This window comes from Mirounga leonina, unplaced genomic scaffold (genome assembly GCF_011800145.1).
Source record: "Mirounga leonina isolate KUSES-001 unplaced genomic scaffold, KU_Mleo_1.0 Mir_91, whole genome shotgun sequence".
Classification (NCBI taxonomy): domain Eukaryota; kingdom Metazoa; phylum Chordata; class Mammalia; order Carnivora; family Phocidae; genus Mirounga; species Mirounga leonina.
The window spans coordinates 29,140,546-29,155,128 of NW_023270839.1; the positions used below are offsets into that span (position 1 = coordinate 29,140,546).

Below are 14,583 nucleotides of genomic sequence, written 5' to 3' on the forward strand. Positions count from 1 at the left end.
CCGAATACCTGACCACTAATTTTAAAAAATGGATCAAAACCCACTTTAATTGAATATTTAATAGATGATTTAATGCTCAAGTTAAGATACATCTTAAATGCTAAATATAAAAATGATTTGTGTTTGCTTACTGGAAAAATTCGTAATACAAGCAAACATATGTGATAAACTAATATTTAAAGCAAATTTACTATGGGAGAAATGAAGTGACTATCTTCAATTTATAAACATACTACATTCATCAACTTGTATTTCTGACTAATAAGTTGGCTTTTATAATATGAATATCATAATAGTGGATTACCATTAACAGCAGAAATTAACTCATTTTTAAAAATTGTGTAATACATTTTCCCTTAAAATGAGCCGTTGGAAATATAAAAATGGTAATATTCTCCTAGGGAAAGGCTTGAATTAAGCTAAAGGGAAACATATCAATTCCCATAAATAAATGATCTTACTCTTTCGTGAATTCCATCCTCTACACGATGCCCCATGACGTAGTATGATTTATAGGAAAGAATCTAGGATTTGCAAATAGGAGTGTGTGATCTGGTCTAAGGCCATTTTCTAATGAGTCATAACAACATAGCAAAAGTACTGAAGTCTATAGTGCCCTGATTTTCCTCTCACTGAAATGGGCAAAGTCTCCCTTCATTCGATATCTGCAAAGAGAAATAAAAATACATGCCAAAAGCTTTTGAAAAAAGTAAAGTGCTATTTAAGTACTAGAAAAGTCATGCTAATGATCTGGAAAATAATCCACTTAATTTTTTTGTTTCTGAAAATAATGTTCAAATAGATACTCTGGGGGTTCTGAAATGGCCATTTATTCAGAGTACAATGTAAACAGACTTCAGCTAATTTGGGGGGCTTGAACTGTATGATCCCTAAGAAAATTCTAGAAGCTCCTTTGCATCTCTCAGCATTAAACACAGACACATTATGGTATCTGAGTACTACTATTACCTAGAGATTCCCCTGACATCTTTACTACAGAAAAAAGAACGATTAAAACCTTTTATTCCCTTGCAGTATTACCGGAACAGACAGATGTTAATGGGCATGTTACTAATTGACACAGGTGAGGAGGCAAGCCTGTACCGAGTTACAGGTATTTCACCATTACCTTCCGAACCACTGTTTCATACTGCAGGAGATGTCATGTAAAAAATAAATGATACTTCCCAATCTCAGCAGTTTGAAAGAAACATAAATCAATGGCGTAAGGGAAGCAGGTGATGTAATGACTCTAGACTTAAGTAGACGGCTTGAAGAGATGGATCATGAAGCTTAACCTTTGAAATTATTCACTGGATATTAATATAAACACATGGAAAAGCACATTTCAAAGTTACCTTGCTTTGCTAAAATTCTATTCATTAAATCAAGAGTTTTTAAATGGTAAAGAGAAATAATATATCCTATTCCTGGAAACCATCTAATAGCAAACACTTAATAAGCCTGGTCTTACTTAATGTTTCAGTTAAGGATGTTTGTAGAAAAGGAGGTCAATAATGTCTACATAAATCCACACACACAAAAAAGAAAAAAATGGATGGTGAAACCCAAACTTGTCAATAAATGGTAATGATACAAATACATCCAAATGAGATGAGAAATTGGACCAAATATTAATACATACAAGTCGGGAAAAAATTAAGAACTGATCCAAGGAGGACAGAGATTGAGATAATATATAAAGGAAGATAAATAAATTCAAATTAGCAACAAGAACCACAGCAACTTAGGAGGTGATACTAATATGATCTAGACTCTGACAGATCCTGAATGACATTTGGTGTTTGGTCTAAAAGCAGGAAGGCAAAATTTCTCTATGTAATGTGAACATACCTTCCTTCTCCATGTGAGACATGAAGCACTAATGTTCCATCTAGATAACCTAGGGTCATGAAGAGGCAATTAAAAAAAAAAAAACCTAAGAAAAGTAAGTTCTGCTTTACAAATAAAATACTAAACAGGTACTCTGTCAAAACTTGGACACAAGGGTTTCTTTCTATCTCCTGTTTTATTCACGCTCTATTTTGCGCTAAAACATCTCACTTCTCTTAAGATAATTTTTAATGGTTCCCTTTATGTTTTAGGAAAAAATGCCCATAGCAGAACCTTTACATTCTAGGTGCCTCGTCTTCTGCATCCAGACTAGAGCATCCTCATATCCTCTATCTTGTCCACACCAAATTCATCTCCATTTCCTGACCAGGCCACAAAAATCACTCCATGTCTGTCCTCATGTTAATCCTTTTGCCTGAAATATCCTTCTCACACCAAGCTCCTTCTCCTTGGTATTACTTGTGTCCTTCTAGAAGCAGATGTTAAGATGGAGTTAGAAGTGCAAAAGGTTTACTGGAGATTAACACTTGTGAAAGGAAAAAAAAAAAAAAGCAAAAGCATGATTGGATAAGAACCTCTCTATTCACTCTAGAGCAAAGACTGGCTGTTAGAGGAGGTCTGTGTGGACTAACAATAGCTAGGCCCTTGTACCACCACCTTGCTCAGACATTGTCCCAAGAAGAGTATGATCTCTGTTCCAATTTGGGGATGGATCCTGGAGGTGCCAACTGTCAGCTGTCAGCTAGCCACAGTCCTCCCAGCTGGGCAAGGAAACCTTTTAAGCAGAGTGATGGAAGCAGCGCATCTCTCCATGTCTGCCACACCACTATTCTCCAAAGTGCACGTGATGTCTACTCCTGTGCAAAACCTACAAAAAGTCATCCTCAGTTGGCTCTCCACACTTGCACAACAATGGGAATTTTAGTATCTCATACTGCATTGGGTCCCATTATGTTCACCGGGCTCTGCCTTTTGGAGAGTAGAAGCCACATCATATTCTGTTCAGATTCCTAGTAGATAGCTTGGGAAACATGGCACCTATCATATAACATATTCAAAAGAGGCAGAATGAATTGACTAATGGAAGGATGGACCTACCAGCTGGATGATTGATGGATCCAATCGGTTATTCCTTACTCTGGTGCAGAGACACCAAGGGAAATATCTTGCATATGTCAAGAGATATTATGAACATCTCAAAATATAATTTTAATATACTTTAAGTACTAATTGTATGGATAAGATACATCAAAAATTCGTATGTTCTAAGCCAAGGTTTTGGAATTACATTCCTAGTCATTTAAATGAACCTATGTATATCTTTTTAACCATTATTCTTATTTCCAGTTTTCTCAATTTACAGATTGGGCAAAGAGTTCATTTAATTGTTTTTTCTTTTAAATTTTTAAGTAATCTCTATACCCAACATGGGGCTCTAATTCACAACCTCAAGACCAAGAGTCACATGCTCCATCAACTGAGCCAGCCAGGTGCCCCTAGTTCATCTAATTTTTAAATTCTAAGATAAACTATGTTTATTTTGTATTGTAAAATAATAATTTCAATTGAAAATTCTGGATTTTCCTTTGATGACTTCCTTGGAGAATGCTTAGTAGCTCAGTAACACACATTCTTCATTTAATCAGTCAACAAATTGACTCTATGCCAGGCCCAGAGCCAAGCTTGGAGGACACACAGATGAAAGTGAAAAAATAGGACAAGAAGCTCTTTTTCTAATGGAGGAGACAGAACTGCAATCAGATGATTTACTATACAGACTGGGAAGTGCTATGACCAAAGGATAAACAACATGGTGAAGCACAAAGGAAGGAACAAACATTAGGGTTCTAAGAAAGGAACATCTTTAACTAGTTGGGGGTTACTTAGTTGGTTTTATCTCCCTGTGCACTTTTACAAGAGGGGAGGGACAGAAACAAGAAAATTGGGCAGATACTCAGACTGTGTAAGAATCCCTTTCTAGAAGGCAGCGGTTCTCAGTAGGGTTGGTACTGCCCCCTAGGGGAAGGCTTCAGAAACTGCTGAGCCAAGGAACATCTGGTTTCCCCCGCTGATTGTGGAGATACTGGCATTTAGTGGGCAAGGACCAGAAATGCCGGAAGTCTTGCAGTGCTCAGGACAGTCCTTCACAATGAAAAATTGTCCTGACATTTCGCATGGTTTCCACATATTCCACTGGACATTCATGAAACTGAAAGCCCTGTTTATAATTTCCTGAGCCCAGAATGTTAACTTTATTTTACACACAGAGATCTTTCAAAGTTTTTAATACAACCTGAATTTTCTAGGAAGGCCACTAACGCTGTATATCAAGAAATGGCCAAATTTGGCTGCTGTCGTTGTCCATATCTTTGCCAAGAAAATCCATTCGGACACCCATGTCACTGACACCACCATCACATGTATGGTGGTGGACAGGTGTTCCTGCATAGATATGAAAAACCCATGTTCACCTGTAGTAGGTAAAAGAGGAAAAAAAAGGTAACAACTCTTCTTTGAACCAACTGACTTCATTTCTTGTAGCTTATTCTCAGGGGTTGAAAATGAAGTACTCTGCCTTGTTATTGTTTTTGCCTTCAAATACCTGTCAGCATTAATTTTTCCAGGTTTCTAGACAGATAAATTACTCCTGAACTAAATAGATAAATTTGAAGAAGTGCCTCTGAATTAACACTTTAGGAAAAAAATATCATCCCTATAATGATCTTTTCCATTCTCCTCCTACCTACAATTAACATATTATTTAGCATTTCTTCCATTCTGCCTAGACTAGTTCTTTAATACATGTCTGTCACTGTCATTTATCATTCATCTGCTCACTCAGGCAACAAACATTTAATGAGCACCCATCATGCCCCACGTGGTGCATTAGCAGCTAGGAGCACAAGATTAATAAGTTCCAACTTTTGCCCTCAAGGAGTTCAGAGAGGTGGGAAAGAGGCAAATAACAAACAATTAGAGTGCCAGATGATACACACTATTTTAGAAGGATATACAAGAAGTGTAAAAAGCGATGTAATTGAAAATTTCAGTACCTTCCATTGAACCTTAGACATAATAAGTGCTAATAAGAGATGTTTTAAAATTATTCAAATTGTTCCAAGACTGAAAATTGGGCAGATACACTGACGAGTTAAAATGGAAAAATAAGGCTCCTGCCAGCAAAGTGAATGACATTTTGATTGAATGAGATATTCCAGTGGCACGAGGAGAAGAATGGATAATTTTTTCTTCAGCCACCATTCTCTAGCAGGATTGCCTTGGTGTGTGCCAGACACCACGCTATCTGCTGAGAATACAAAGCTGACTTATTCCCTGTTTTGTTTTGTTTTTATCTCAAGGAATTTAGTTGTACCATTTTTTTTTTTCCAGAACTAAGGGATGCATATCCATATTGGGTAGTGAGATTGGATTTGATGGAGGAACTAATACCACACCAAGTCCCAGGCTCAGGGATGGAATCAACAGGGAGGAGGCTGACCCAGCTGAACAGGTTGTCAAAAGGGCTCCCAGTTAGCAGCATAAGGGCTACTGGCTACAAGAGAATGGGATAAGCCAGAAGTCCCGAGACAGGCAGACAAGTCAGAACCCAGGGTGTGAATTCAAATACCGAGGAAACAGTGTTTGAGGCAGTTCCTTAAATCCTCCCATGGAAAAGCTGTAGCAGAATGAGGAATAAGCAGACACATTTCAGGCGAGGCTTGGGGCCCTCTGAAAACATCAGACTGGAAGCAACCATCAGGAAAGAGAAGCGTTCTGGGTGGTTACAAACTAGATTCATTCATATGTCTATTTTTAATTTCTTGGGAGCCTGCTGTGTATACCACCTGATCCAAGGATAGTGACGCTTAGAAAACACAATTGCAGTGGGTGTTTAAGACTATGGATGTCAGGCTGCTAAAGAAATGCAATCAGCTGATTTTCCTTGTCTCCTCTTTCTCTTACTAATTAGGAGTTGGCTGAATCTTTAGTACAAGCTATCCCACAGTCTATCCATTCATCCATCCACTCAATAAACACTTATTACCAGCTACTAGGTAAAGCACCATCCTAGCGGATGGGAGGAGAAAAGATAAATAGACCCGACCCCTGTCCTTGAGGGGTCAGTGTTGGCAGGCCAGTCTGAGCTTGGGAGAACAATAGTACAAAACACATCGATTTCAGCGACAGAATCTAGATCACTTTTTCTTTGTCAATGAATTTAAATGGGTGTGCAGACAATAATCAATAAAGTGGTGCCTGCACAACTGTTACCAAGGAAATATTTAACTCAGTTCCTTGATGCTACCGTCTGTGTGTAGCCGGGCCAGGTTGGCACTCTGATTGCTCATGAGGAAAAGAGACGATGAAATACTCTAGTTCATATGCCGAGATGAAAATCATCAATCTCAATCTCCGAGAAAGATGAAACTACTTCTGGAAAAAGAACGGTGAACTCTATCAGTCTTTCTAAGGCAATGCAATCTTGAAGATGATACAGAGAGGGCAGAGGAAGTGGAGAAGTTCACAAGAATTTATATGGGGGAAAGGGAAATGATGAAATTTCTCCATCAATTTTACAGGAAGCTAAAAATAATACAGGACATATATTCAACCCAAATGACAACTGTGTTTTTTGAAAGGTATGTAATGTATTCTAGGTGCTAAATAATTGACTTGCTTGTCATAAATAAATTCATCTTCATCTAACATATGAATACCTTGATATCTACGAAAGATTGTCTAGTATGTAATTCAAATTAATCTGTAAAAATGAAATTCTATGTTTCCTCTACTCTTCTTCCCCTAACTGCCAACCTCTACCCCTTTTGACTAATATGTATATGCCAAATCTTTTTTGGCATATACCCAACGTGGGGCTCGAACTCCCAACCATGAGATCAAGAGTTGCATGCTCTACTGACTGAGCCAGACAGGGGCCCCTGTATACGCCAAATCTTTTTATTTCTAGCACTTACCAGTTGGCATTTCTAGTTCTCAGGTGTAAAACCTTCTGTTTTTTAACCACTAAAACTTATATTTATATAAATTTATATTACAAATAAAAGACTTTAGTATTAAGTACATCTTTAGTGGAATAGCTTATAGTGACACACCCACAGGTTAGTAGAAATTAGGTATTTGATATTTTCTGGTTAATTTCTTCATGAGAATCTTTCCCCTGTTGTTTTGCCAAATATCTGGGTTTTTGCTGCCTTGTGACCCCCAACCTGGGCAATGCCTATTTCTGTAACTGTCATACAGGAAGCACTTGGTAAATATTTGCTAAATTTAGAGACAAGGAAGGAGAATTGTGGTTAAGTGGGAGGCAATGTCAACTACGGAAAAAGAACCCAAACTTTGAAGGTAGACTGCCTGTTTTTGACTCCTGGTTCTGCTGTTTGTTGGTATGGAGACCTTGGGCAAGGTACTTAACGTCTTCGTATCTATTTTCTCATCTGGGAAATGGGTATAACAATACTACTTATCCCCATGGAATTGTTGCCCGGATCAAATAATTTGAAGTATTTGAAGCACTTAGAATATACTAAGCCTGGGGCACCTGGGTGGCTCAGTCAGTTAAGCATCTGACTTCAGCTCAGGTCCCGATCTCAGGGTCCTGGGATGAAGCCCTGTTCGATGGGAGTCTATGTGTCCCTCTGCCCCTCCCCCTCCTCATGCTCTCTCCCTCTCTCTCTTACAAATACAATCTTTAAGGAAAAAAAAAAAAAACATACTAAGCCATATCAGTGTTACCTGTTTTCTTGTCATTATTATTGTCCTTATTCTGGAAGGCTGAAGCTTAGGAAAGGAAGGCATTGGAGCAATGAGATTCAAAAAGGACACAGATGTTTTCCAGAGAAGAAATTCAAGGCCTATGGGTTTCTCTCTAATGTCCAGTTTCCTCATTCATACATGTATTAATCAAATGATTCTTGGGAGGAAGAAAAAGGCATAGGTGGCTTTAGTACTCTTAGCCAACAGTTACCTTCTCCCACTCCAACTTTTTGCTTGGCTAAATCATGTTCATCTTTGACGTCTTGGATTAGGCATCTTTTTTCCTAAGAAGACTTTATGACCTCAAAGATTGGGTTAGGTGCTTCTCTGATGTGCTCCTGCAGCCTCTTCTGAGGCGTCTGACACACTTCATGGTTACCCTGATGCTAGCTTGTGTCTTCAACTGGAGATTTCCAATTAATTCCCTGTGGCACCCCCAACTCTTGGACCAGTAGGCATAGAGGAGTAATATAGAGGAGAGATGCATAGAGATTTATTCAAAGTCTTGGAGACAGCACAGTGTGCCACGGAGACTATCAAGTTACCTACCCTGAATAACCTAAAGCTTATCACATCTGTCCTCTTAGCTTAATCCACCCAAGGGCTATGGTTGGTATACTTTCTTGCAGAAAATAACAGGAAGGTCCTCTGAAGCATGTATTTTACATATATATATAATATATATATAATATAATGCATATATATATGCTTGTTTATGAACAATATACATACTATTAGTATATCAACATTAGGCCCATTATAAAATATATACAAAAATAGAAATTTCAAAAAGAAGTCATTAATATAACACACACGCGCGCGCACATGCACACCTCTGATATAACTTAAGTTTGGCAATGCCACTTACATCTTATTTGCTTAAGCTTGCATTACTAGTATTATCTTCAATCCATGGTTTCTTGGCAAGAAATCCTTGTCCATTTTCTGAGGGTTAGTTTAGTTAATACTAGAAAAGAAAATCTGTAGGTCATCTAGGCAGGGACACTTGAAACTAAACACAGCATGGACAGCCTTCTGTAATGGGGGTTTTCCAGTCTTCCTTCAGCAATCCTGGAATACCATATGCGAGTGACATTGCACGACCTGACATAGGAATCAAGTCATGGTACCAGGGTCAGCCCATGTATCAAATATTTTTGTTTGGAAAAATAGAAGCATAGATTTTCATTATCTTATTCATCCATATCTAATCTATCAGCAAATACTCTTAAGTTGCACCTTCAAAATACATTCAGAATCTGATCACTTCTCTATCCAAACCACCATATTTGTGCCAAGCTGCCATCATGTGGGTTAGCATAATGACCTCCCAACTGGTCTCCTTGTGTCTATCCTTGGCCTCTGAACTGCAGGCAACATGATCCCATTAAAATATGTGCCAGTTGTTTGCTCAAATGGTTTTCTATCTTGCTCAGAGAGAAAGCCTCACTATGACACTCAAGGCCTTCAATGATATGTCTCCCATTATTTTTCTGCTTCCATAAAGAGGAATGCATTGACCTTCTCATTTAGCCCAGAGAGCTCACAGAGGGTGGAAGATGCATTTACTGTAAATAAAGACAGTCAAAAAAGTTTCCCTGTGAGGCGGTCAACTGTTTCAAATTTTTTCCGCAACCAGACGGATTTCCTTCTGAGAAATTCAACAGGCAGAGGAAGCCTGTCTTGATGCAGTCCTGCCGATGGGCACCAGGACCAGAAAACTTTTCTGTTGAATGGATGTTTATTTCCTTTATTTTCCACAAATGCATGGTTTTACTTAAATAAAGAGCACATTTTCATTGTTTAGTTTTGTAGATAAGTCTTTGAAAACAATGCATGTAATAAAGATTATTTGCAACACCCACATTTGATGCATCATCTTCACAACTACACAGTTTAATGTGAATTTAAATTCAGCTAATAATTTCAGAGTGACAGTTTTATCTACAAAGCCTCCATTTCTATTTCAACCAGTTTATTTGATGGAACAATTTAGAGCACTTGTTTAAACTGATCCAAATAACATTCAAAAAAAAATAAAGGGAAATAACTTTCAAATGCATTTTAATAACAGAAACCACTGCTGTTTTTTAAAGCAATGAATCTTAGCTTCAGATGTGAATGTTAATTCTACAATTTATTAAATAGATGAAGAGAGCAATGTAACTATTATAAAAATCCAGCACTCTCCCATAAAATACTGACACACAAATACTAAGACCTTAAATAAAATACATGCTGTGAAATGTAACAAGTGAAAACACTGAAAATAAAATAAGACACAAAATTATAAAGTTCAAACACACATTATACTTCAATTTTCACTTCACTTGATTTCCACTGCTTTCTAGATGCATCTCATGTTCAAATAGTTCAAGAAACCTGGTGATTTTCTTTATTATAAGGGGGGAGATGGCAATGATTGAACACTCTGCATTTTCTTTGGTAATAGAAAGTATGATTTATGAGAGGAGAATAAAAATCTAAGAAAACCACTCAATAAATTATTCAATTTTTCAGATCATGCTGATTAGAGCAAATTTCCTTCATGCTGCCAGTATGGAAAATGTAGTTTACTGGATTAGAACACAGCAATTAAGAGAATGTCTGGGTTTGCCTTCCTGTTTTTATTAATTTTGTGACTCTAGACAAGGCACATCAACTCTTTTAAGCCTCACTTTATCCATTTTTGAAAAATGGGATAATAATGGAAACAAGATCTCAAAGTACAAGATAATACACCACTAGTGGCATTGAAGATAGCTGGCACAGGGATAGACTTTTTAAAAAATATTATTAATTTTAATGTGTCTGAGAAAGATACATAATTAGTATGTCAAAAAATGTACAGAGGCAATTTCTCAGGATAAGCCTAGGTAGCACCATGGGAATCTCTTTTTCAGAGAGTAGTTCTTTTCAGTGCTTCTCTGAAACTTCATTTCCATGAACAGGGACATTTAAAAAACTAAAATTGTTTACACAAATGACTCAAAGGTTGGGAAGAGAGTCAGGGTTCATGTGAATTATGTGAGAATTAAAGGAAAAAGTGATATAACATTCATAAAGTACTCAGCATAGTGTTGGAGTGTATTAAGAGCACAATAATTGTTATTATTTTTTCTTATCTATTATTGCCATATTAATATAATGCTAATAAACCAAATGTACTCCATTCTGACATTATAGAAGCTTAGGAGTATCCATGCATAATAAAGCCATCATCTGTTACTTTCCAAACGATTTACAAATAAGATGCATTAAGAAACTAAGAAACCAAGGGGCACCTGGGTGGCTCAGTGGATTAAACTTCCGACTTTTGATTTTGGGTCAGGTCATGATCTCAGGGTCATGAGATCCAGCCCCTCACTGGGCTCCTGGCTCAGCAGGGAGTCTGCTTGAGATTCTCTCTCTCCCCCTTGTCCCTCCCCACTCCCTGCCCCGCCCTGTGCGATAAGCACCCACGCACGTGCTCTCTCTCAAATGAATAAATAAATACAATCTTAAAAAAAAGAAGACACTAGGGAATCAAGAAAGAATAAAGGAAATTACCAGGGGGAAAAGGTGGAGAGGAGCTCACAGAGGGACAAATGAGCAAGGACCTGAAAATAACATAAACCATTTATCATAAAATACTTGGTAATAGGTTGCAGTGACACTGGATCTAAGTAAATCTGCCTAGGAATAATCAAACCTGGCGAATAGTACCTATACCATCCCCTTAACCTTTGAATCAGGACATTTGAAATAAATAAAATGGCTTTTTACTTATTTATTTTTTAAAAATCCAATTAAGTAATGCAGTCCATACCACTTAATAAAGGTGCAAAACTTTTCCTGTAATTTTACTAAGTTTCTCTGAATAAATTAAAAAATAATTTTTGTTTGTTTGGCTTTTTTGCTTTTTTTCCAAAAAGAGGGAAAGGAAGGCAATGTTAATTTTTAACATAATATTGCTCAGCAATTTTCCTTTCAATGCATGTTACATGTTTCCACGTAATTGCAATTGCAGTTAGTGTTTTCCTACAGGCAGTATTTCCCACGAACATATGTGCTCAGTATTTTGTGAATGTTTCATTTCATTTAAATAAAATATTCTAAATTTCATCCACCAATATATAAAGTAACCTTAATATTTTTGTATTCTAATTGTTATCACAAATTAACCTTATTTTTTTTTAACACTGGCAAAGGGTCATTTGGTAATGATCCGAAGATAGTAAATATCTAACTTAAAATCCAGCTGTCTTTAATCCTAGTAAGACCAAATTCCACAGTATATTTCTTATACCCAAGAATTAGTTGGGAACAGAACAGGGCCCAGTCTGGTGAACTTCAAATAATGGGCAACCCATGTGATAGCAAAACTTATCAAAAGTGTCACCTTGATAACCCGCCATGAATTTCTCACCCAGAAAAGAAGGCTATGGGCCAAAGGCTAAGGTAGACGTTCAAGCTTTGGGATAAAGCATATAAATGCCACCTAATGACAGTTAACACATGATGAATGACACTAGCTGTCTTTGGGGAGCTAGAAGAAACATATTAACGACACTACGGGTACCTTGCCGAATGAATCAAGAACCCACATGCACTCACTGAAAATTAATTTAAAAAGGAATTTTTCTCTTCTTGCTTGAAAGGTGTAATATAACTACAATTATGTGATATGATCAAAAAGGAGCTCCTTCAAACAAGTGAACTTACCAGATAATTAAAGCTAATTTCTGGACAACAGACAAATAAATGACTTGAAATTGCCATTGAGCTTTATCAAATTGCTTATTGAATTTACCATCTTCAGTGACTGTCTTGGCATTAGGAAATATTCTATCTATTTTGATCTTTGGCCTTCACTGAAGAAGCCTTTCCCTGCTACATATCCTCTCTCCCTACATAATGCTGTCCAATCAGTAATCTTATAAAAATAATAATAAATAAATATAATAGATCTTTAAGAATGACACCTGTTCTAGGATTTGACATTTTAAATGTAGCAACATTTTTCTGAATCCCAAATAAATAAAAAGAAAATCTTTCTGAGAGCTAAAAGAAATACCTAATAATTTTTAGCAACCTGGAACATGTAAATTTGTAACATGTTTCCCTGGGGAAAATATATATTTATTCATAAATTAACTTGTTCATCAAAAGCTTACTAGTGAGGTTGAAAACCAAATTTGTACTTACTTCTTTTTTACTGTTTTTTATTTATTTTTTTAAGTCACAGCTAATGGGCTGAAAAATCAGATAACATTTTACAGCAGAAATTGAGATTCACTTGCTAGCCATGAACCATAAACATTATCATTATGAAGTTACAATGATAAAATTTTGTTATAAAATCAAGTGGTCTACCTGTAAATCAGTTTAATTTTAGTTTCTACTACATTTCTTATTTTTAGGAAAGAAAAAAAAATCTAGCACATGGCTATCATCAAGGTATCAAATGGAAACAAATTTAGGACCCATCATTATCAAGGTATTCCTAAAATATCTCATTAAGCTATTACTGTTAATCTTATTTTCATTTTTAATCACTTAATTTAAAAATAGTTTTATAAACGATACAGATTTTTGTTCTGGAACATATTTATTGATTATGATAGAATTAAGAAGGTTTTTCAGAAACGAGAATTATAAGAAGAAACTGATAGCAGAATAGGTCAGAAACAGGGCACTTGGCTCAGTTTTTGCAGAAATATTCTGAATGCACTCTAAGTAGTAGAAAAAGTTCTGATGAAAGTGCATGCCAATAAATTTACACTTACTTTGCAGAGGCCAGGTGTCTGTAGTACACTGTAACTCTATCTCCTCCCCCTGGGTCCATTCCATCTTCTGCAGGATTTGCCTCATCTCACAGTGGATGTCCTCTGTCATGGACACTGGTTGACTGTTGACTGGTACCTTACTCAACGTCTTCATCTGCTGTTGAACTTCCGCCAAGAGAACAGCTTGTATTGCTTCAGTTACCTATAAAAGTATTTTTTAATCTTTTTTTTTTTAAGATTATTACAAATGTTTGGGGTCTTACATCAAGCTAAGAGCCTGAAATTTTGACTTAAATAGGTTTCACAATGTGAAAATTCCACTAGAATTAACATCTGAAACATTTGAAACGCAGATACTGAGCACTGGAACCCAAACCATCAGGCTGTTCTTTTGCTAACACAAGAGATTCTAAAAGGAAAGTTGAAAGGAGTTCTCAATTCTTTCTCCTAAGATACTCTCATTTCCACCAGAAGATAAAATGAATTTGAAGATATCATATTGCTCTTAAAGACAAGTTTAACTCCTCAAATTATGTCTAGCTCTAAAGCACTATTTAGCTAAAAACACTTGATTTAAACTCAGGTTTAATACAGAAAGTTAAAGTCAAGATTTTAATAATAAATCTCACTAAATTGTGTGTATGTGTATATGGTTTTACACAGTTTAAAAATATTACAAAGCTTGCCTTCCAATTATTGTACATGTCCAGTCAAGGATCTGTGATTGGGTAGAGGGGGAGGGGAATGCTTGTCACAGACATCTAATTCAGTATCTTCATTTTTTAAATAAAGAACCTGGGACAGGACATCCCATAGATATGGTGGACAGGCCTTCTGACCCCTGATTCTATGTCCTTTGTAGTGTATGTCCTCCCAAGGTTCTATATCCTCATCCCTTAGTAAAAGGCCAGTGACAACGTACCTTAGTCTCTTCCTGGCAAGATATGAGGCAAGGCCCAATAGTTACGTAGAATTCAAAGAAAGCCAAGAGCCGAGTCAGTAAGAGAAGAGGAAGAACACCACTGACCTAGGTGAACTTGGGACACTTCCCATTATCCTTCTCCTAGAGCCACACCTCAATGCCTACTCCTCTTCCCCTCAAAAGACTGCCCTATGTCAAGAGGACTCATGTCCCACCACTGCCACCGTCCCGTCTGCATTACCCCCAGTCTACCCATAGGATGCC

General features: G+C 36.8%; 1 protein-coding gene across 2 annotated transcripts in view; it reads right to left on the bottom strand.

Moving 5' to 3' along the window:
- WDR72 (WD repeat domain 72) overlaps positions 1 to 14,583 on the bottom strand; it is a 228,266-nt gene that overhangs the window by 61,768 nt on the left and 151,915 nt on the right. For both annotated transcript variants that reach the window (XM_034994225.1, XM_034994224.1), the window contains one exon: positions 13,398 to 13,599. In XM_034994225.1, the coding sequence (XP_034850116.1) occupies positions 13,398 to 13,599 (202 nt within the window). The remainder of the gene's footprint in view (positions 1 to 13,397; positions 13,600 to 14,583) is intronic.